Source organism: Natrix helvetica, assembly GCF_964273705.1.
Source record: "Natrix helvetica genome assembly, chromosome: 7".
NCBI classification, from domain to species: domain Eukaryota; kingdom Metazoa; phylum Chordata; class Lepidosauria; order Squamata; family Natricidae; genus Natrix; species Natrix helvetica.
Window position 1 is genome coordinate 26,426,808 of NC_138558.1, and position 25,519 is coordinate 26,452,326.

Genomic DNA, 25,519 nt, shown 5'->3' on the forward strand with positions numbered 1-25,519 from the left:
TGTATGTCTGCAGCAAAACTTTTGATGTTTTGATCTTTCAAAATGTTAAATTGGAGTGCACTGCAATACCCAAATGTATATTTAAAAGCAAATATTTAAAAGCACATGTAATAATTATGAGTTTATTTCCATGAATCAGTAGAAACATGTGGACATATATCATTGCTTTTATTACCTTTAATCTAGGTTATCTAAGCCTTAATGCTAAATGCTATTATTTCTTTGCACATCTAATTAGAATACACTTAAATGATACAATTGAATGTAATTGAATTGATTTTATATTTGTATATATATATTATCCATTTAGTAATTTTAATTGTTTTAATTTTGTTCTTTGACATGGACTGTACACCGCCCCGAGTCCCTTTCGGGAGAGGGGGCGGTCTATAAGCGCTAATAAATTGAAAATTGAATTGAATTATCATCATCCCTTTCTAGTTCTCAAAAATTATCATTATTTTATTATTAAGTTTATGTAGCTCCCCTTCTAATGCTTGTGGCTGTGAGAGGTACACACAATTAAAATAACAGCAACAACAACAACAACAAAACCCAAAACAATTAAAACAACAATTAAAATACAATTAAAACAGTTAAAACTATCCTAAAATAAAAACCATAGGAGAATGCATTCCAAACTTACAAGCAATATCATTCAGTGGACTCCATGTTTCTTGGAATCTCAGCCTTGATGACAAAATAATGTTGTAAGGGCTTTCCAAACAGGGTTTGGGCTTCACATAATAAGAGAAAATGTTTTTCTTCTGGGTCACCTCCTTGGGGATGGGATAAACCATCCTACTGGATCTGAGGGGATGGGGAGGTAACTGGACAGAGATGTCTCTCAAAGGAATTAAAAATAGGTGAAATACTAGCAGGTGGCATCATTAACAACCTGCACATTATTTACTTGTTATCCTACATCCATTTCTCCAGGGTACGTTTGAATGCGCTCCCTTCTGCAATCATGGATGGTGGAAATAAAGGAAAATCTGTAACACTTAAACATCTAACAAACCCTTGATTATGTTTTTCAAAGTTGTACACTCTATATCAGTGATGGTGAAGCTTTTAGACACTGAGTGGCCAAACTGCACGCGCATATATGCCAAAACTGAAAGGTATGCGTGTGTGTGAATGCGCATGGGTGCAAACATATGCATGCATGGACATGCATGCGCGCATGCACAGGCATGCACATACGCATAGCAGAGACCCGCCGGTGGGAGGCAGGGCATCCCAAAACCAGCAGAAAGCAAGAGGTAAGATCTTTTTTTTTTTTTGGAGAGCTTCTGTTTCGTCATTTGCAGGGAAACAGAAGCTCACCAAAGAAATGCCACGGAGATCTGACCTGGGGCGATGGCGCACGTGCCAATAGAAAGGGGTCTGTGTGCGACCTCTGGCACGCATGCCATAATTCGCCATCACGACTCTATATGGAACTATGCTTCAGTGATTTTTTCCCTCCAATGGAAAAGGTTGTCCAGCTATCCTGATCAAATTTTATTTATTTTAAAAAATAACAGAATATCAGAATGGGGGGGGGGGGAGGGGGACCTTAGAGGTCTATTAGTCCAACCTCCTGCTCTAGCAGGAAACCCTATACCTTCTTAATTGTTAAGTTGTGTGCCAAATGGCTTATCCAGAAAGAAGTAGACTGTACAGTAAATTGTTTTAACACTATTTTATATTTTTGGATAACACTTGGTTTATTTTAAATTATCTTGTTCTGGTCGTACACTGTAATAAAGGAGGAGGAGGATGTTGAATGACCTCAATTGATCTTGCAAAGAAGCTAAAAAGGTTTGGCCCTGGTTGGACTTGATGGGAAGGTATAAGGAAATCCTGGGTCTAGGGATTAGAACTCTGATTATCAAAACACATTCTTTTATAAACCTTCATTCAGAATGCTTGGATCCAACCTTTTTTTCTAACCAACCAAGAAGGCAGTGGCAATCACTTCTGCTACATTGCTTAGAAAAGCAATGATACAAACAACTTGAAAGTCTTTTTACCTTTATTAATCATTTGTTCATTCTAATGAAATGCTAAACATGACACAACATAAATGTTATGTTTCTAATACACATCTCTATCAGAAATATAACAACGTTTATGTTGTGTTATGTTTAGATAGACATACTATATACCTAGGGTCAGGCTTTGATTGGTAGCCTTTATGAATCAGATATAAGTGTTTTTAAATGTTGAGTGTACTTTGTGATACATCCGTGTTTATATTCTGTACTGTTTTGTGTCAAAATGCAAAACCATTCCCATTGAACGTCTCCAACCCCATCATGCTTTTGTTTGTTCTTTTCATGGTGTAGAATGGAATCACCCCACTGCATGTGGCTTCCAAAAGGGGGAACACTAACATGGTGAAGCTCTTGTTGGATCGTGGAGGGCAGATCGATGCCAAAACCAGGGTGAGTGTTTTATTCCCTGAATGTCTGTTCTCATGCATTTAACATTTTTGCTTGGTAAGAGGCTAGAACTTTAATAATCGAAACACATTCTTTTAGAAGTTTTTTTTGGTCTTTGTCAGCAGAAGGAAATTCACGCCGTGTTATTTTATTCATGGAAGAAATCCTTCTATGACTACATATCTCCTTCTATGAGTGAAAACTCTTTTTTTTAAAATACATACTCTTTCTGTTTTGGCTGCATGGACTTTGAAAATGAATTTGGGCCTTTTGGTTAAGATCAAGGGTAGCATTTGTTCTTATCAGAAAACCACTGTGAAAAAGTGTTCCAGTACTTATACAAAAGTTCCAGTTTTCTGTTTTTCATTAAAATGGCCTGATTTTTTTTCAAGCTGCTGTGTGAAAAAGATGCTACTGAGTTTTTTTAATGCTTTAATTTTCAAAGTGCACAGAGCCTTGCTTTCAGTTTATAAAGGAAAACTTTGGATTAAACTTCAATCCATTTGGATTACTGCAAAGTGCTCTGCATGAGACTCCCCTTGAAGAGGTTGCAACTGGTCTAGAATGCAATGGTGAATGCAGTGGTACATTGCACCCCGTCAAAACCTGCACCAGCTCCCTGTTTTCTTCTGGATGCAATTCAAGGTGCTAGGTACTATTTTTAAAGTCCCACATTGTGTGGGACCAAGCAATCTGAAGGACTGCCACTCTCTCTGAGGCTATCTTTCTGTACCACCAGAATGAATTAGATAGGGACACTCCAGTTCCTTTCCCTTAAACATTGCCAGCTTGCGAGACCTTGGCAGTATGTCTTTTCCATTTCAGTCCCTGCTTTATGAAACATTTCCCCTGCTAACATCCAACGGGCCTCATCCTTCTGTCTTTGCCCAGAGTACTTAAAACTTGGCTCTTTCCCCAGGCTTTGGGATAAAGTGAGGGCTGGGTAGGATTAGAATATGGATGCACTAGGAATGTATGGCTTGATGACAAGCTCTTGAATTTTTTTTCCTGTTTGTTTTTAGTTTGTGGTTGTTGGCTTTAAATGATTTTATTGATTGCAGAATTGTTTTAAGATGGGTGGCTATATAAATGTTTTGATTTAATAAAGTAATTCTGCTAAAATTATGGGTTTACTTTAAACTCAATTATGTTTAAATTCTAGAACAGGTTAATAGAACTCACTGAATATAAGCCTCGAGAAAATGATCAGGTCTTTAAAGTTTCCCTAATAGCTGACAGTGAAGGTGCCTTAATAAAGTTGCAGGGATAGTAAGCTCAAGAGGAGCTTTCTGCAGAAAAATCTGATTAGCTTCCGCTACCGAGCTAAACAGCTGTTGAAAGAGACTGGAAAAGATAACCAAGGGAAAATCTACTCCTATAATGAAGATGAAAGATTTATTTAGGGAGCTGATATAGTAGCTATCAATGGCCTTTCTAATTCAAGACTCTGGGATATGATTACAGATAGAAGTATTCTAACAAATCTAACGTTCCATGGTCTATTTTATTCTTTCTACCAAACAGGAAACAATACTTGATGAAAATATAATAGCAGATTCTATGATTTCTGTAAGATTACGCTTCTGAAAAAGATTTTAAATGACTTTATTGTTTAATTTATCACCCACATCAGATGAGAGTGTTGTCCTGAACTGCCAGCAGAGATATTGACATCTGAAAGCATTGGCATCCAATTTGTATATAATTTGCCTATTTTCCAAGACATTTTCAGTGTGGGAGATTCCAGACTTTTGGTTTCATTTGTCGGCGTCATGTGGCTGTGCAATATCCTTGTGTCCAACTTTGATTCAGCTTGTATCATTTTTGTTCCTTGCTTTGTCTACGCTATCATGGTCATATGTAAATGAATAATGATGATTTGCATAATTTATAATATAAAAGCCTTACAGCTAAAGATATGATTGTCGAGTAGAAAAATAGAACACATATTGCTGAAATGGATTGTATTAGTAACTACAGGAGAAAGGAAGAAAGAAAGAGTCTCATATCTGTTTTAATCATTGTTGCTATGAGCCCCTGAAATCCAGTGTAACTTAATCAAGTCAGCAGTGCCCAAAAAGTATGTGTGGGGGACAATCAATTTTGCCATGTCACTATGCAACCTCCCCCACCCCAACAGCCAAAACTTAGAAAACAAGAAATTATTTTTATTCTATGACAGGAAGATACCAGGTTGCTAAAACCAAACCATAAAAACAAGACAATATCAATATTCTGTCATTAAGGTAAAACCTAATAAATTGTGAATGAATAGGGACTTGGCTCAGGAGGGGAAAAGGAACATGAATGATTAAAGGAGGAGAAAAGATGATTCAGTCAGGGGAAAAGGAAAAGGTGAGCAAGAAATAAAAAATAACCTTTGATTTTTTTGTTTGTTTAAGATATACAGTGGGACCTTGGGTGCTGACCGTAATCCGTTCCAGGACTTTGTTGGCACCCGATTTGCTTGTGACCAGAGGCAAGACTGACTGCGCATGCGTGCGCAAAAAAAAAGCATGGAAGGGGAAATCGCTGCGGCAGAGAAAATAGCCACAACTGTGTTTATTTGGCACCCAAGGATGTGTCCGTGACCTGAGTGAAACATTTAGTGGATTTTTTGGTCAGCACTTGATTTGGTCATGGTCTGAGCCATTCGTGACCCGAGGTCCCATTGTAATAAAGAAAAATTGGCATGTTTTTAAGATTCTATTTTACAATTTTAGAGGTAGAGAGAAATTGACGTGCTTTCAAGCTTCTATGCAAGGTGAGACCAGCATAGAAAAGTGAAGCTTGCACTGCTAGGTTGCCTGTTAAATCAGTCCTGATGAACCAGGGGTCCCACTACGGGGCTGTGGCCCATTCAGAACCGGGCTGTGCAAGCATTCATGCATACACACATATCCACTTGCATGAATAGTGGCACTTACCCACAAAGTTCCATTTGTGTAAGTGGCAGATGCTGACACAGAACCATCCATCCTAGCCCCCGCCCTGCCAGTCCACCAAGCCAGAAAGGTTAGAATGCTGTAGTAAAGCACTTATATTTATCTAAGTCAGCTGCGAGATAAAGCTTCATTAACACTGTTCAGCACAAACATTTTTCATCAAAGTAGACATTTTGAGACCATGATCTTTGGTACCAAAGTTGAAGTTATATCACTATTCTGATAATTACCAAGTTACAGGGCTACATGAATTGACAAAATAGCTATACAAATATGACAAGCAATAGAAGAATAAGGGTTCTAATCAAACTGTGGCAGCAAATCTGGAGAATGATGGCTAGTAGGTTGGAAGAGGTCAATCTGTGTATCAGTAACAAAGAAAGGAGACTTAACAGAATGTGTAAAATATTGAACAGCAAACCCTACATGGAAGGTGATGTTTAAAAGGGCTAAGAAACACATGACGTTATTGTTGATGCATGCTGAATAATTGAGAAAGCTGAAGAATACCAAAAATAAGTCAGTATATGCTTCTTCATTGACTATGGAGAAGCCTTTGATTGTGTCAATCATGTTAAGTTCTGAAATGGGATTAGAACAGTGGAAATCTCAATGTCCTCATTCAAACCTATATACACAAGTCAGGTCAGGAAGCCACGATATAGATCGAAAATGGTGAAACAGACTGGTTCCAGATTGGCAAAGGAATAAGGCAAGATTGTTTATTTTCCCTTTATTTTTTTGACCTATATGAGGAACATATAAGGGGAAGCTGTACTAGAAGATGAGTGTGGTTTTGAAGAAGTGCCAGTAACCCACACTATGCTGATGATACTACACTGTTATCTGAAAACACAAGGATCTCCAAGCTCTACTAATAAAAGTCAAGGAGCACAGTGGGAAAAAAAAGTGTCTATATATACAAAAATAGGCATACAAGTAATGGTTTTTTCGCTTTTGTTTATCTTTTCTGCTTCTTAGTATAAAAATCTATTTTCTGATAAACATTTGATAATTACTAACCATGTTAAAAGTTTTGTCTGTTGCACGCAAAGTTTATCTTCCTTAATGGGATTTATTACAATACGGTGTAGCCTTTGCTTACTGGTTGGAGACATAATAGAGGCTAGGCCATCAAATTGTCTGGGCTCCTAGCAGAGACTACTTCTGTTTAGTTGAGAAGCTAAGATGTTGACACTGGGTTTCACTTGGTTGCAGAACACAATTCCAGATTGTCCATGGATTAAGACAGGGCTGTCAAACTCAAGGCCCACGGGCAGATCAGGGCCATGGGGTGCTTATATCTGGCCTGCAGGGCCACCCTGGAAACAACGAAGCACTGGTCTGTGGTGCATCTGCTAGCAAAAACGGAGCTCATGTGGGCCGTCCCCCTGAGCTCCATTTTCGCTGGCAGAGGGTTGCAGGAGGCCGTCCCAGCCGAAAATGGAAATTAGGAGCCCATTTTCACTGGCAGAGCTCTCAAACTGCTACAGGTACCCCCGACACAAGTGAGGTAAAGCTGGGCTGGGCATGCCCACCCTGTACATGCCCACCCAGCTCCCTGAGATCAAACAAAATCCTGATGCGGTCCTCAATGAAATCGAGTTTGACACTCCTGGATTAAGAGATGACCCCAGGTGCTCTGTTTTTGGTAGAAGGTTTTCTAGATTGCCCTTTGTATGAATATTATCAGTTATCCTATGGTGATAATGGTGTCTATTGATTTCTCCTGGGCTTTTGGAGTTTTTGTCTGGTGAATGTATCAGAGCAAAGCATTCAACTTTTTCTAGGCTGAGATCTGATTAAAGGGACATTCTCCGTCTTCCGTGAATTTTGTTAGGGGTTGAAAAAAACATTTGCTGCCTATGGCTTGAATGTAAACAGATCCATTTGTATAGTTTAGGACTATAGTAAAGTAGGGCTCTGGAACATATGGGGGGGACTGTACCTCCATTCAGACAAATACATGCATGTTCCCCTTCAGACTTCCAGCTGGTTAGAGAATGAATGAGAATGCAACTGAATATACTGAAGAGGCTTACAGCCACTGTGGTTTTCCTTTTAACTTCTTCCTTCAGCATTAGGGACACAAACAAAAGAACAGAAAAGTACGCTAGCTAAATTTTCCTGGGGAGTGTTCTTGTATTTTAGTCATTCTTTGAACAGTGTTATTAAAAAAAACACAGTTTATTTATGTAGCATTTGGGCAGAGGTAATATGGAACAGTTGAGGCCCATTTAGAAATAGAAAATTCTCTGTACAACTGTGTGGCCTTCCATGAGGAGCGCTGCCTAGCCATTGATGCTAAAAGTGGATTTATCAAGCTATTATCATGTCATCCAAGGCTTCAGTGCATTTCTGGGATCTAGAAACTGATACCGTTTCTAAACAGCCAACCTAGCAGTTTCAAATATTATGACTTGCTTTATTTCTGTGGTGTGAAATTTTAGCAACATTTAAGAGTATCATCCACTTAAGTACTGTACATATAAAACATTATACACAGCTATTGGTAATAAAGTGACATTAATATTAATAGATTTTAAGTTAGTTACAGTTATAGCTTTCAGGTCTTATTTATTTATTTGTTTCTTTTAAATAACAGGAAAATAAAAAAGGAACAAAACACAGAGATAATCATGATAAAAATACTTACAGTATATTATAAAAGGAAAAAAGGAAGTGATTTAAAAAGGTGATAAAAAGTACAACAGAAAAAAGGAAAAAGAAACAAAGTATTATATATTGTTTAAATGATAGTTTCAGTTTTATGTACATACACATATACATACATGCATGCATACATACATTGTGTACATATACATACAGGCATGCATATATTTATGTATGTATGGGCGTGTTTGCATTTGGCTCTTAAAAGAGTAAATAAATTATAACCTAGAGAGCTCAATCTGCTGAACTGGTTGAATGTTGACCTACATACAGGTAAAACTCGAAAAATTAGAATATCGTGCAAAAGTTCATTTATTTCAGTAGTGCAACTTAAAAAGTGAAACTAATATATGAGATAAGACTCCTCATTACATGCAAAGCAAGATAGTTCAAGCCGTGATTTGTCATAATTGTGATGATTATGGCTTACAGCTCATGAAAACCCCAAATCCACAATCTCAGAAAATTAGAATATTACATGCAATCAATAAAACAAGGATTGTACATAGAACAATATCGGACCTCTGAAAAGTATAAGCATGCATATGTACTCAGTACTTGGTTTGGGCCCCTTTTGCCGCAATTACTGCCTCAATGCGGCGTGCATAGAAGCTATCAACCTCTGGCACTGCTGAGGTGTTATGGAAGACCAGGATGCTTCAATAGCGGCCTTCAGCTCTTCTGCATTATTCGGTTTCATGTCTCTCATCTTTCTCTTGGCAATGCCCCATAGATTCTCTATGGGGTTCAGGTCAGGCGAGTTTGCTGGCCAATCAAGCACAGTAATCCCACGGTCATTGAACGAGGTTTTGGTGCTTTTGGCAGAATGGGCAGGTGCCAAGTCCTGCTGGAAAATGAAGTCAGCATCCCCATAAAGCTTGTCTGCGGAAGGAAGCATGAAGTGCTCCAAAATCTCCTGGTAGACGGCTGCGTTGACCCTGGACTTAGTGAAGCACAGTGGACCAACACCAGCAGATGACATGGCTCCCTCAAATCAACACAGATTGTGGAAACTTCACACTGGACTTCAAGCATCTTGCAGTGTGTGCCTCTCCATTTTTCCTCCATACTCTGGGTCCTTGGTTTCCAAATGAGATGCAAAACTTGCTCTCATCAGAAAAGAGGACTTTGGACCATTGAGCAACAGACCAGGTCTGTTTTTCTTTAGCCCAGGTAAGACACTTCTGACATTGTTTGTTGTTCAGGAGCGGCTTGACAAGAGGAATACGACATTTGAAGCCCATATCCAGGATCTGTCTGTGTGTGGTGGCTCTTGATGCACTGACTTCAGCCTCATTCCAGTCCTTGTGAAAGTCCTCAACACTTTTGAATGGCCTTTTCCTGACAATACTCTCCAGGCTGCGGTCATCCCTGCTGTTTGTGCATCTTTTTCTTCCACATAACATTCTATTAATGTACTTTGATACAGCACTTTGGGAACATCCAACTTTTGCAATTACTTTTTGAGGCTTTCCCTCCTTATGGAGGGTATCAGTGATGGTTTTCTGCACAACTGTCAGGTCAGCAGTCTTTCCCATGATTGTGATTCTTACTGAACCAGACTGAGGAACCATTTAAAGGCTCAGGAACCCTTTGCAGGTGTTATGGCTTAATTAGCTGATTAGAGTGGGACACTTTGAGCCTAGAATATTGTACCTTTTCACAATATTCTAATTTTCTGAGATTGTGGATTTGGGGTTTTCATGAGCTGTAAGTCATAATCATCACAATTATGACAAATCACGGCTTGAACTATCTTGCTTTGCACGTAATGTGTCTATCTCATATATTAGTTTCACCTTTTAAGTTGCATTACTGAAGTAAATGAACTTTTGCACTATTCTAATTTTTTGAGTTTCCCCTGTAGATCATCATTTTGTTTGCAGTGTCCACAAAGATAACATGAAGTACAATTTGCACGGGTTTCCCCCCCATTTATTTAACAGTGTAGTGGTTGGTTAATTTAAAGACTTTATTGTTTTTCTGTTTTCCATCACTTGTTCTTGGTTATCCAGAATCAGTAAAAATTTTACTGGGCTTGCCTTTTGATAATTAGCACATTTCATGCTAGAAAAGCCTTTCATGTGATTTGAGACATGATCTTGTTTACAAGAAAGAAAGAAAAGAAAATAATGCAAGGATCGTGTTCTGATAGCAAGTTTATCCAACAATGCTTACATGCCCTTTACTCTTCCTTGGCTGGCATCTTTTTTCCTACTTTATGTTTTTTATTTATTTAGCATCATTTCGATGTCATCTCAGTCTCAAGATTCTGGGCCTCTCTTTTGACATTCTTATTATCCTTTTTTATTGTTTCTTTCCACAATTTTTGTTACCATGGAACAAAATGTCTCTCTGCGTTATTATATACTGCTGACTTCACATGGTTTCCTGGCAATTTACAATTTAACCATAAACCAAGAATAAGTTTCAGATAGTCTTTGATTTGCAATCGATATTGGGACCAGAATTTCTAAGCAAGGTAGTTGTTAAATGCGGCTGGCCCAATTTTATGCCCTTTTTGCCACAGTTGTTAAGTGAATTATGCAGTCATTAAGCAAATCTGGCTTCCCCCATTTTCTTTGCTTGTCGCAAGCCAAATGGGAAGCTCACAAATGCAATCACATGACTTCAGGATGCTGCAGCTGTTTTAAATACATGATGATTACCAAGTGGCTGAATTTTGATCATGCGAACATGCAGATGCTTGATGATCATAAGTGTTGGTTGCAAGTTACTTTTTTCGATGCCACTGTAACTTCGAATATCTTCCAAATGAATGGTTGTAAGTCAAAGACTACTTGTACGGTATACTATGCATAATAAAATAACAATAAACAACTATCTCAGCTGAACAGAATCCAGCCACATAAACTTTAATTTAAATTGTCTGTGGAGATTCTCAGTCACACAGGTCATGGTTGGCCCAAAGGTGCTTTTTCAAGAGGCAACTGGACTTCCTTGTTTTCCTTTGAAGATGTTTTGCTTCTCATCCCAGAAGCTTCAAAGTTTCTGGGATGAGATGCAAAGCGTCTTCAAAGAAAAACAAGAAAGCCCAGTTTAATTTAAATTATATATTAACATTTCTGAAAATCAGATCTGTTTTTTTCTTGCCCAAAACTGCCAGGGAAGTTCTAGCTATTCCACAGGAATGGAACACAGACAGAAGCACATTGTCTTCTGATCCTCTTTTCTTTTCTTGCATGGAGCGCAGGCCCTCAAGCATCTTAATTTGGAATGCATATGTCCCAAACTGATCCACCCACACTTCAGAAATAATTACATATTTTAAAAAGATTTTTTATAATTTTCTATTACGTAGACAGATTGAGTATTTCTGAAGGAGACATGTTCTTAATGGTTCTTATTATTCTTTTCGTTGCTAATAAATTATAGTTGGCATAAAGAAATATATATAATATCTTTCCTAACAGATCTATCTCTCCTAGCAGCAATTCCACGCATGAGTGAGAACTATTACTAGATGTAATATATAGAAATACTTGTAATTTAATGCCAATTTCCTGAGCTGCATAAACTTATTAATGTCAGTGCTGTTGCTCCCTGACTGGTGATGAATCATTTCTGAGAGTTCCCTATTGGAGGGAACCTAAAGAAAATACTTCATCATTGCCACTAAAGATCTAATTTTGCTGCAGATTTGTATTAGCAGTACAGTCAAATGATTGTTTGGCTCCAAGATAAAAGAACATGGTTTCTGTTTTTGTTGTTTTCAAAGGATGGGCTGACTCCACTGCATTGCGCTGCACGAAGTGGACATGACCAAGTTGTAGAGCTTCTCCTGGAACGAGGTGCCCCACTGCTTGCCAGGACCAAGGTGTGTTTGTAGTTCAGACTAGTATTTTAAGGGAGTTTCTTTGCTATTGAAACCCATAGCAGTAAAATAACTAATAACTAATATAGGAATTGATAAGGGTGTAATCAAATATTTTAAAATTCATACATCTTTGCTCTCATATGTGTCATGTGGTTATTTATTTTCTCATTCACTTCTATTTCTGCACTGTTTCCATTACTTTTTATGTAAAAATGCATTCATAAACTTGGTTTGGTTTGGTTTGGTTTATTTGGATTTATATGCCGCCCTTCTCCAAAAGGACTCAAGGCGGCGTACAACATTAAAAAACACACATCTCAAAAGTTAAAAAAGATTAAATCCATTTCCAAAAAAACAAACCGATTTTTTTTAAAAAAACAATACATTTAAAATAAGTTAAAATTAAAATTAACAGGCCAGGCCGGCTACTTCTACAAGCAGAGTATGTTCAGAGAAACTTAAGAGATCAACAAATCAGATGTACATTTAGGGAAAGCAGTATTAATCTACTACAATAAACAATGGATTTGACACAAAGCACAAATGCATGAATACCCATTTAGTTTCCAAAACAGAGTGAGGTTTTCCAAGTGAATAAGCAAAATCATAAGTTTGTATATCTTGGAAGCCAACTTTGAAATATAACTGGGCAATGCATTATTGTAACTTGATGGATGGATCTGTTAATTTTATAGGCTGTTTTTCAAGACTTAAATTTAATTTTGTTGTGGGTGCATGCACATGCATTTACAAGTTTTCACTGCCTAATGCTTTGCCCTGTTTGTTTCAGAATGGACTGTCTCCACTTCATATGGCTGCTCAGGGTGACCATGTGGAGTGTGTCAAACACCTACTGCAGCACAAAGCTCCTGTTGATGATGTTACGCTGGATTACCTGACTTCCCTCCATGTTGCTGCACACTGTGGTCACTATCGTGTCACCAAGCTTCTGCTGGATAAGAGAGCAAATCCAAATGCCCGTGCTTTGGTAAACTTTTCATGGATTTCTGGTGGAGCATAAAGGGAACTGAGATATTGACTCCACACATTCAGTTCAGTGACTATATAAAGAAACAGGGGAGACTTGTTGGCCTTTTCAGTAGGATACTCTAAAACTCTGTCCCAAATCCATGTAGTTAATAAAGCAACTGAACATTAAAAGATATATAATGGATACTGTGGCATGTGATAAGAATGTGAGGCAAACAGAATGGTCAGCGTACATGAGAAAGGGGAGCACAGAATTACAGTCATAGACTTTTTGAAACATTAAGGGTTTTCTCATCACAGTCTACATTAAGAGTATATTATATTCTTCACCATAAGCAGTGTGTTATAGTGAATGACATCAGCATAATGCAGCCGCCTTCATGGGTGCTAAGAAGTTGTGTTGGTTTGGAAGTCCTTTATGGTAGTTTCTATCCACGATATTTATGCTGCTTGCAAAACCTGTTGTAGTCCCAACGTTTTCTCCATCACTTGGGGAAGTTTGAGCTAATATATGTTTGGTAGATAGTCAGCAATATTTATTTGCTTAATAATTCTGATTTAATAATATATTTTATTACTTGAGTTCATAGATTTTTCCCCATAGCCTTTTTCTATTTAGAATATGAATACTAGAGTTTACTCATCTGTTTCAGAACAGGAGTTCTTCCAACTGCTCTATTGGAACCCATTCCATTTCAAGTTCATCTCCTTTTCTTGCATGCATTCATCCATCAACTTCACAAAATTGGACCACATTCATTCATTCAGATCTATCGTCTTACATGGCCACCCATTTCATATATATGGAACAATTAAAACAAACTAAAAAGAGACAAAATGTTAAAACGAATCAGTAGTATAAAAATAGCTACTTAGAACATCAATAATAGCCAATGTTTAAATCCGTGATGAACCATGCTGTCATGGTTGCAGCCTAGATGACAGAGCCAAGTTTTTAATATGTTGCAAAATGCTCGTAGGATTCAGGCAAGTGTCATATCAGGGGGAATAATATTCCAGAGGATGGGTGCCGTACCTTTCCCCTTCTTGTAATTTCACAGATGCACAGTATAATATATATATTATTCAGTTTATTCAGTAATTTATGTTCTTTATCATTGATTATTCACTTCACATGTTATAGTCTTCTGTATGGCATGGTTATCATCAAATGGATCTACAGATTCTCATTTTTTTCTGCCCATCACAAGTTTGGTCAATCAAGATTTTATTTTTTTTAGCAAAAGAAAGGAGATATTTACTAGATCACCACTTTAAGTTATATCACTGTCACCTGCATCATTCCTACCTAATGATAAAGGTATTCCTGGTTAGGCAAATTTTGGCCAATACCCCACAGGATAACTAAACAAGTTTTACTCCAAGGCTATTCATGCAGTGCTATGGAAGCTAAAATTCTCTTCTAGAGCATGGCTGTCAAGGTCCGGGCCCATGGGCTGGATGTGTGACATGCTGCCCATGCCCATGCCCTGTTTAGCGAAGGGGAGAAAAGTCCCGATATGTCATGTGATGCTGCTCTGATGACATGAGTTTGACACCCCTATTTTAGAGATTGCCCTGCAAGTCAGTGTAGTATTGCCCACACCCACCAATTATGAAGTATATGTAGTTTATCTTGATATAGCTGGGAAACCTGACCTTCTTAACTAATATGCCTCCATATAATTGGTTGGACATGTCTACTGATTTCACAGCATCGTAAAATGTATAATGTATAAAGTCTTCCATAAATCTTTAGATGCTGAAAAATACTAAGCAAGCTTAAACTTTGTTAAATCTTTGATGGAAAACTATAGCTCAGATGGGAAGGCAAGGAAATATCCAGCTAAACTGTTGCTAAGGAAAACACATGGATATAGCTATGTAATAACCAAGTTACCAAAAATCTACTTCCACCTAAAGGAAACGTTTACTTTTTATGACATATGGATTCATTCATACACAATGTATGATTCATGTTTTAACCTTAAACACTTCTTGATTGGAAATACACTGTGTAATACTTTTAGGCAGAATTAACATTTCAAATGATTAGGGATTAAACAAGATACCATACAATAGACCAGAGCTTAATGTCAAACATGTGGCTTTAAGTGTCAGTGGATAGGGGTAAAGGATGAGATTGCCTTTCAGCCACTGAACCAAAAAGAAAATGGAAACGTGAGAAAACAAGATTTTTTTTACTGTTTTTAAGCTCCTTAAATAGTATTCTGTTTGAGAATAAGAGCATCAATAGCTGAAATGAACTACAGTCCACGAAAGCTATTAACATAGTACATTTGTTAACTTTTAAGCTGCCCAAGTCTGTTTTTTGTTCTTGATAAAAGAAATAATGTATTCCTGCCTTCTGTGCATAAGTGCCCTTACTTAACCATGATAATGACCTAACCATGAAATGTGCAGTATAACATGCATATGACATACGTATGTTTTGCCCCTTCATATTATCAATACAGTATCACATACAAGTGTATAAGGAATAGAGTTTGTGTTGTAATGTCAAAACACACCCATCCTTTCCTATGAATGCCCATACTTCTATATATTTCTATTATGGACATCGCATAGGTCTCCCCATGAATTCAGTTACAGTGTATTTGTTTTTCCATGACTTGCCTGTGTTATTGAAATAATGCATTTCTGTAGCACACAAATCACACTGTTTTTTAGCTTAGTCCCGTGATGGCGAACCTATGGCTGGGGAATTCTGGGAGTTGAAGTCCACAAGTCTTAAAGTTCCCAAGTTTGGACACCCCTGGATTAAGTTAATTTCACATGATTCTCTATCCCAGCATATCACTCTGCAAAAGGACCATTAAAATACCAAAAAAGGATGTTGTGCCAATAATAGTAAATTCAAACCCCATTACAAAACTTGTATTTCCTGTACATAGTGTTGATTAAAGTGGTCTGTTTTTTAAAAATATATGCAGGCAGGGAAGTTCATGGATGTTGAGTTTTCTGTTTGTCTTATCCTTTTGGGTTTCGAAGGGGCTTTTCTGTGACACATGGTTCTTATGGAATAATGTCATATGATCAGCCTTGGCTTTCTACAGAAAAGGGTGTTGGCAGGCTAGTCATAGAGTTCTGTCCCCAAATGCTGCCCCTAAGTTGAGCTTCCTCCTATCCCACTCAGAGTATTCAAGAGCAATTCTGAACCTTTAGAAAGCTTCCTGGGAGTAGAGAGGCTGTAAGATTAGATCATACTTATTTGGGTTTCTTGTTAAAACCAATAAATTGCAAATTGACTGATACTTCTTATGGTTGCCATAAACATCATTATTCAAGTCTCATAGGGTCTTTCAATAATTAGAGATCTCTTGCTATATTCTATTTCTCTGCAAAAAAAAAGATAACATTTCAACATTGTCCTACAATGGTTCAAAATACATAGATTTACAAAAAGACTTTTATACAAGATAAAGTCAAATTAACTACTGAAGTAATCATTCCATTACAGTTAACATTATTAATTGGAAACCGTCTTATGTTGAGCCATAGAAAATGGTGGCAATATAAACAGAACATTCTTACTCTGATGTCCTTCCTCCATACTCTAAGCAGCCTGGAAGCTACGTTAGTGCAGCGCAGACCTATATTGATGTCGGTGATTAAGAGTTTATATTATTTACACATGGTGGGTAATGCTACACTACTGTGGTCTCTGTAGCTACTATTATAGCAGAAAGAGTGAAGAATATCGCACACGTTAAACTGCCAATCAGACATTTTGTCTGCTTAAAATGTCCATTTACAAATTCTCTTTTGGAGTCATTGCTGCAGCTGTTCCAGTGGCTCTGGAATTCCTGTTTTCTTAGTATGTCAGAATCTGACTTTTTTTTAAAAAGGGGATAACCTATCTATTTGACAATGGAAGGTGCATGCTTAAACTAACATGACTGTTTTTTGCACAGAATGGTTTTACTCCACTGCACATTGCTTGCAAGAAAAATCGCATTAAAGTAATGGAACTGCTGGTGAAATATGGGGCTTCAATCCAAGCTATAACAGAGGTAGAGAAATTTCACAAAGAGCCATCTCTTATGGCCATCTCTTTTTTCCCTTCACACTCTCCTATTTATACATATATATTTATATATATATAAATCCGGAAGAATTTAAAGGCATTTTGCAGAGGAGTAAAATTGGTATTGCTTTATTTCACAGTCGGGCCTGACTCCAATTCATGTGGCTGCATTTATGGGGCATTTGAACATAGTTCTCCTTCTACTGCAAAATGCGGCTTCTCCAGATGTCACTAACATTGTGAGTATGGCTTGGATTTTAATAATCCTAGAATAGCTGAGTGTGATGTGCCTTAACCAGAAGCTATACTAGATATTAGTATTTTGTAAACTTTTTCTAACTCACCTTCTTTCTGGGATACAATGAAAATGGAATATGGTCCTTTTTTCGGTCATCTGCTTGTCTTGAAAATACTTTTAAAACACACTTTTATTTCTGAAATCTCAAAGCAATGTCTAAGCAATAAATAATTTCAGGATCTTTTAGTTCTATCTACTCCTCAATCTTCCCATGTCTTCAATTTTGACTGCTATAATAGCAGAGTTATGCCAGGGATGCCCATATATGATAGAGCATGCTCAAAAGTTTGTGCTAGTAAATTTCCAATGATAAAAAGTATCCCAAGCTATCTGAGATTGAGTATAGACTAAAATCTAAATCTTGCACAAGAGTTACAAAATAGATTTATGTTCAGTAAATAAATATAAATAAAATTTCCCAGCCATTATATTCAAGCATAAACATTAACTATGACATCTATACTATTTACTATTTTTTCACTTTTAAATATATTTGTCAGATTGATGTCTGTATGTGGCATATGTAGATAAGCTATGTTTGATCTTATAACCCAAGGATTGAGTCCAACTACTTGTTTTCTGTTTAGAAAACTGTTAATTTTCTAGCAATTTTCTGCTATCTAGGAATAGCAAAAACAGAAGGGTAATTCTTGTTGCTATGGTTCCTCACATTTTCCTTCCAAATTAGGTCTGGTAGCATGTAGGAAAAAGTTCTGTCAGAGGAAAATTGACATTAGATTTCTCTCCTGGGATTTTTATATGCTGTCATTAGAATAATAGTTTTAACTCACACTATGTGGAAAATAGGTACTTGTGATACACAAGACTAACTCACATGAAATGAATTTGAAGGTTTTATTCAGATGGCTAGCAAATTTGACCCATTCATTCTTCTTCAGCGTGGGGAAACTGCTTTACACATGGCGGCTCGTGCAGGACAAGTAGAAGTGGTGCGCTGTCTCCTGAGGAATGGTGCTTTGGTTGATGCACGAGCCAGGGTATGTATTTATGTATGTCATGCACATTTTTTTTTTAAAGTTAGACTAATTCTAGTAATCTAGTGTACTATGATGAACAGGTTTCATTTTTTTCTAGCAATCTTCTATAGTGTGAAGAACACAAAGATACATGGATAGATGTATGTATGTATGTACGTACGTACGTACGTACGTACGTACGTACGTACGTATGTGTTAGATTAAATAAGATGGATGGATGGATGGATGGATGGATGGATGGATGGATGGATGGATAGATAGATAGGTAACTCCTTTCCTGTTTTGAGTTGTAGGAGGAACAGACACCACTGCATATTGCTTCTCGCTTGGGCAAAACAGAAATTGTGCAGCTACTTCTGCAACACATGGCACATCCAGATGCTGCAACAACCAATGGATATACACCACTACACATTTCTGCCCGAGAAGGTCAAGTTGATGTAGCATCAGTTCTACTGGAGGCAGGTGCAGCACATTCTTTGGCTACCAAGGTAAATTCTCAAGTTTTGGTTGCTAATGTTCCAATATTAGCAAAGTAACACCAACATTAGAATTTTATCAATAGATTGTTGTGGCTAGCTTGGGTAACTAGAAGCAACGATATTGAAATTATATTGCTCCATTGTAGTAACAATGTATGGTGTGTGTGTGTGTACACACACTGATTTTCTACTTCTATATTTTGCAGAAGGGATTCACACCACTACATGTGGCAGCAAAGTATGGAAGCCTTGATGTGGCAAAGCTCCTTTTGCAGCGTCGTGCATCTGCTGATTCAGCTGGGAAGGTAAGAATTAGCATTCCAGTTTAAATTAAAAATAACCAAGACATTTTTGTTCTAAGTGATAAATATCCTAATTTTGATGTTGCATTCAATATTATATAGCAAGTATGTCAGAGTTCCAAGTAATAACCCCAACAAAAGTTGATATTGAAATAAAAATATCATTTATATTGCTACACAAATACTATGCCTATTCTATTTTTACAGAAGCCTTCCCACTATTATTCGCTACAAATACTGCTTATATCCTATTGTAAAGGGCAAATTTCAATGGATTTCATTGACAGACTTTTTTATAGGATTATCACATGAAGGCTTCCTTTTTAGATTGTTTAGGTTGTTTGCATGTCATAAAAAGGGCAGAACATTATAGTTATCACGTATCAATGTTTCTACACATACTTCATAAGATCAACTAGATCTAGTATGGTCTAGTCTTACATGTTCATGCCAATTATATTTAATGACATGCAGTGGGACAAGAAAAGAGGTATTATAAAGGGAAAGATGGAACAATCGATACATTTAGCAATAGACTGTTCTTTGCAACGTGTCACTCAGTGCCAATCTCAATGTCAGTATTCTGTTACCTCATTAGATAATACACATTTAATTTTCTAACTCAGAATTGAAAAGGGAGGAGAAATGTGCTTTCTTCAGATTAACATGGAATTCCATAAACAATCATTCCATGTTGGGTATCTTGCTCAGATAGGCGAGAAAAGGCACTTGGTTGCCTATCATTCCTTACAAATTCAGCCTTGATCAACTTGATGCTTCGACATGAGCTTGCTTTCCTCCCCAATCAATATAGCATTCTGAGCCTCCCAGTTTGGCTACCTTCTTTTCTATAAACACTTTGGGGACTTTATTTGGCAGAGATTTAAATAACCTTGCAGCAATTTCCCCCCTCACATTCTTTCTGCTTCCCAGTTTGACCTCACCTAAAACTTCTTGGTAATTCTTTCATCAACAATGCAACTGCTTGGAAATGAAACATTTCCCTGACAAATGGTTAGCTTTTGCCGTTATTGTATAGCGAGTGGGATTAGGGGATCCCACAATTCTTTATTTTCTATAAATACGCTTGCATGTAATTCTGCCATGAGTATATTTGTAAGTAATAATAATACAATATTTCAATGATGACCAGAAACCCATAGATAACATGGAAGTGTTTTATTTTACTTTTTGCTATGAAGTACTTGAAGATTGCAATTTGTTAATAAAAGTATATGGTTAGAATTGCAATACATCAGGGCTGTATAAAATACTTTGAGTTGGAAACTGCTGTCCTAATCATAGTGAAGGACATCTTTTGATAATGTTCTGACCCCTCTGGAAAAGTCTTTTTTGCTAAGTGTCCCCACGCTAAGTGCTCTGAGCTCAATACAGGTCTGATTTAATCAGAGGATACTTTTATGGTAGTTGGAAGAGTGTCAGAAAGCTTTCAATACGGACAAAACACCCGGTATGAATCAAAATAGGGTATTTCAAGCTTGAAACATTTTAAATCCAAAACTATTTTGTGCTCTGCTACACATTATATCATTGCAGAAAATTTAATGAATTTGAAATGGCTTATTCTTTTTTTTAAGCAATATTCTTTTATCTAATATTGATGTAATACTATTTTTTAAAAAATATTTTTGTTATTGATTTAAATAACATGTCTAATATGAAATAATTCACTTTGAATTAAACATGCTGTGGGTTTTTTATTTCCGATCAATTGCTTATTTAATCTATACTGCTGTTTTCTAATTAATGTTAATATAAACAAAGCTAACCACCACTTAATGCCTTAACATAAACCACCCTTTCCAGAATGGTCTCACTCCCCTCCATGTTGCTGCTCACTATGACAATCAGAAAGTGGCACTACTATTATTAGAGAAAGGGTCTTCTCCTCATGCTACTGCCAAGGTGAGATTTACCATTTTATTGTAAATTTGTTCTAGTTGTTCTAAAACAGTGTTTTTCAAACTTGGCAACTTTAAGATGTGTGGTCTGTGGAAGTTTGTATGTTGGGGAAGTTTGAAAAAGACTTCTAAAATCAACAAACTAGAACCTTGCAGACTAGTAGGATCATAACTATCTTCCACCTTAACTGCCGATATCCAATATGTCTGGAAGGAATCCATTTAAGGAAGGCAACTATGAATGAGGTTAGAGGTGTCATTTGGAGTATTGTTTCCACTAAGCCAGTGGTTCTCAACCTGTGGGTCGGGACCCCTTTGGGGATTGAATGACCCTTTCACAGGGGTCACCTAAGACCATCAGAAAATACATATTTTCAAAAAAATACAGAAAATATAAAATAATTTTATGGTTGGGGGGTCATCACAACATGAGGAACTGTATTAAAGGGTCGCAGCATTAGGAAGGTTGAGACTTACTGCACTAAGCTGACCTGTCTGATCATGGAAGCCTTGGTCAATACCAGCACAGAAGAATGCGAAGAAATACTAGGACGGTAGGCTAGCTGGAGAAGTAAAAAATCTTTCTGGAAAAAAATGCAATAGCAAGCCACTCCATATTATTGCTAGAAAATGTCTGGATATGTCCAACATGTCAAATTATTCTTAAAGAAGACTTTATTTTCACCTTTAGTTCTATACAAGTTATATGAATTCTAATCAAGAATAATATGTTTAAGGGAAAGCATTTAACTATTCTCAATAAAGGTTATGTGTTCTATAATTAAAATTGGACATTTGAAAGATCAGTCCTAACATATGCCTTATCTGGATTGCAACTGTGATTTCATGCAAGAAACTATGGCTAATATTATTATTTAGATGAAAGCTGCAGAAAATAATGGCTATTCTCTGTGGCGCAGTAGTTAGAATGCAGTGCTGCAGGGTTAACTCACTGCTCACTCCAGGAGTTCAATCCTGACTAGCTCAAGGTTGATTCAGCCTTCCATTTTTCCGAGGTTAGTAAAATGAGGACCCAGATTGTTGAGGGCAAATATGCTGACACTGTAAAGCGCTTAGAGAGGGCTGTAAAGCACTGTGAAGTGATATATAGGTCTAAGTGCTATTGCTATTATGAAAGAAAAGGAAATTAAAACCTATATTAATACAAGGCAATTGGTTTTAGAATGGGTATACTCCTCTACACATTGCTGCTAAGAAGAATCAGATGCAGATAGCCACAACCCTGCTAAATTATGGAGCAGAGACCAACATTTTGACCAAACAAGGAGTGACTCCACTTCACTTGGCCTCTCAAGAAGGTCATTCTGACATGGTGAACTTACTTCTGGAGAAGGGAGCCAATATTCATGTGGCCACAAAGGTAATGCCCTCCTTCTATTAAGAATGAATTTTTTAACTGGGATTTAGAAAATGATGTAAGTGTTCAACAAATCAATGCAAAATATTAAGTTATATTAGAGAATTAAAAACAGGAAAATGTGTAAAAATATATTTGGCTAATATCTTATCTAAAATCACAAAATCCATATTAGTGTGATTTGATTTTTTAAAATCTATTTAAATAGGAGATAATAGGATCCTTAAATCCTTAAATAGGAGATAATATCAATAGTAGATAATATATCCATAGAGGTTTGTGTGGGTCTGCTTAAGTGTTAATTGGACATTGCAGTTAAATCTGTTAGATCATTTTGCAGTTTCCATGCTGAAGTAGAGAGCGAGCGAGCAAAATTTCACCCCAATTTTATTCACTTGCAGAGTATTTCATTTTTTTATGTCTTTCTTCTCCAGCATGTGTATGAGGCCACTATCCCTGGTATTCAATTCTTTTATAATACCAAGTTTTATTTCCTCCCTCCCTCCCTCTCTTGTCTTGTTCGTAGCTATAACCTTTGTGTTCTCCAATATATAACAAGAATTGGAAAGACACTATGATTGAGTTGACAGTCTGAATATTTCATGATAATTGTTAGAAAGAAGTTATTTGAATATTGAATTTCATTAGGCTAACTTCTGAGATGACATATTTAGGAATATCATACTACATTACAGCCTTTCCTAGGTGTGAGTTCCATGAGGCAATGTGGTCCCAGTTTGTGGTATTCAGGGGATATCTTGAATTATTACAGTGTAAAAAATTTTTTTATATTCATTTGTATTACTAAAATATTTATGTTGTTAATTTTCAGAGCGGATTGACATCTTTACATTTAGCAGCTCAAGAAGATAAAGTAAATGTAGCTGATATGCTGATAAAGCATGGAGCAAACAAGGATGCTCAGACTAAGGTATAACAAATAGTAACTTCCAAGACAATAAAATAACTTTCCAATGCCTTGTCACATTCTCTACTTACGCTTTTGGGGGGTCCTTTTCATTTAGCTGGGTTACACTCCACTAATTGTGGCTTGTCACTATGGAAACATCAAGATGGTGAACTTCCTTCTGAAGCAAGGAGCTAATGTCAATGCTAAGACAAAGGTAAATGTATATTGTTTCCTTCCATTCTCATTTACAAACAACCACAATATTAATTTATATTTAAGAAATTTATATATTTGCAAGAAATTTGCAATATATGAAAGCAGAAGTCAATGTTTCAGTACAGTGTTCTGTGAATAATGCAACATTAAGAATGTATTTGACTATGTACAGATAATAATGCATAGCCAATCACTATCATTACGGCCATGGAATTCTGTAACTTTGGACTTCTCTAAATGACAGTGCTAATGCATTTCATTAGCATCAGTCTGAGGAAAGCTATTCTAAAAATATTCAATTAAAAATACAAGTGTTACGAATGATAATCCAAATGGTACAGTGTTATGCTTATTTTAAATTAATAAGTGTAAGGTGGTAGTGCATCCTGTAATGTCTACTTTCATATTTATTTATTAATTAAGCTTACATGATGCCCATCTCACCTTGGGGTGATTCTAGGTAGCTTACAACCCATACAAACAACAAGATAAAGCATTAAAGTAATAAATACTAATACTCAAATTGAATTAAAAAATATGGCAAGGAAGAGAGCAAGGTGCATAGAGGAGAAGGCGAAGTCTTATTTCAGTCCACTAACCATCTGAAGTATGGCCCAGGGTCCCAGGCCAATTAGGGCATCAGGCCAATTGTCCAAGCCAGGTCTTCAGCTCTTTCAGAAGACCAGAAAGATGAGTGCAGATCTCATCATGGGGGCATAATGTTCCAGAGGGCAGGATCCATGGCAGAAAGGGCTTTTCTCCTGCACCCTGCCAGTTGAAATTCATTGACTGATGGGGTCCACAGCATGCCTCTTCTGTCAGTGTGGGTGGGACAACGTGGGTGAGATAGTTCCTCAGATAATACATATTAATGACAGAAAAAGATCTAGGCATCATAGTGCAGAAGGAAGTAAACAGCACTGTGAAAAAGCATATTTTTATGTAGGGATCCCTAGGAAAGGAACTAATCGTAAAAATCCAAGCACAATGCCATTATACAAATCTACAACATGTCTGGCTGTAAAGTACTAGGTACAGATCTGGCTGCTACACTTTAAAAAGATTATAACTGGGGAAAGTGCCGAAAAGACCAGCCCAAAATGATCAGAGCCCTTGAACACCTTCTGTGTGAAAAAAAGGGTTAGAATGTTTGAGTTTGGGAGGGGGAGAGTGACTGAGGTATATGGAATTCTGAATGTATGGAGAAAGTCGCCACAGAAAATATTTTCTCCTCTAAAAATCAGGACCATCTAAAAAGCTGATTTGAAGGTGATTTGAAACGGACAAAAAAGACCTTTTCACATAGTACTAGCAATCCCCAACCTTTCCAGTTTAGCACACCAGCAGCAGTGGTGGCAGGAGGAAGGAGATGGTTTTGTATATGGGCTCACTACATACACGAATGGAGCTTCGCATGCTTCCCCACTACTTGTATAGCTCGGTTCCTTATGGGCCGCGGACAAGTCCCAGTTCACAGACCAGGAGTTGGGGACCACTAACATAGTGCATAAGCAATTTGTACTGTACTATAAAGTATAGTAATGGCCATTCACCTGGATGGCTTGAAAGGAGATAGTATAAAACCATGGAGCATACGATTTGAAAAATATTGTTCTTAACTGAGGGTTACTTCTGGGTTGGGAATAGCATGCTTTCAAATATCACCTGTAGGAGAATAACAATAGAAAAGATATTTGCCTCCTTATTGAATTTATAAGTACCTCAGGGTTATCATTGTGAGAAATAAAATGCTGGATGCAGAGCTGCTTCTATGGAAATATGTGTTTATTTCTGAATTTTCCATACCAGTATTATGTGTTGAACCCTTAAAAGATAAGCCTTACATAAGATTTACAAAAGATTTACAAAAAATGGGGGAAACAACTGTATGACTCTAAAAAAAAAAGTACTGTAAATAAATATAAGTAATTTAATTAGTTTTAATTAATTTAAATTGTAAATGTGCAAGAATCATAAAATTTCACTTTCTTGTTATATATGTTTAATATTATTCTACCTCTGTATTATGTAAAACTGGTTGCTTCTTGAGTTCAGAAGCAGTCCAGGAGGGAATACTTGGCTATATGCAT

The 25,519-nt window shown here is 36.9% G+C and overlaps 1 protein-coding gene across 22 annotated transcripts in view; it reads left to right on the forward strand.

Moving 5' to 3' along the window:
- Nucleotides 1-25,519, forward strand: part of ANK2 (ankyrin 2) — a gene marked incomplete at its 5' end in the record, with an annotated part of 311,705 nt that overhangs the window by 217,139 nt on the left and 69,047 nt on the right. For all 22 annotated transcript variants that reach the window (XM_081960494.1, XM_081960477.1, XM_081960492.1 and 19 more), the window contains 12 exons: nt 2,334-2,432; nt 11,787-11,885; nt 12,676-12,873; nt 16,811-16,909; nt 17,064-17,162; nt 18,121-18,219; nt 18,513-18,710; nt 18,908-19,006; nt 20,831-20,929; nt 22,109-22,306; nt 23,136-23,234; nt 23,329-23,427. In XM_081960494.1, coding sequence (XP_081816620.1) covers nt 2,334-2,432; nt 11,787-11,885; nt 12,676-12,873; nt 16,811-16,909; nt 17,064-17,162; nt 18,121-18,219; nt 18,513-18,710; nt 18,908-19,006; nt 20,831-20,929; nt 22,109-22,306; nt 23,136-23,234; nt 23,329-23,427 — 1,485 coding nt within the window. The remainder of the gene's footprint in view (nt 1-2,333; nt 2,433-11,786; nt 11,886-12,675; nt 12,874-16,810; nt 16,910-17,063; nt 17,163-18,120; nt 18,220-18,512; nt 18,711-18,907; nt 19,007-20,830; nt 20,930-22,108; nt 22,307-23,135; nt 23,235-23,328; nt 23,428-25,519) is intronic.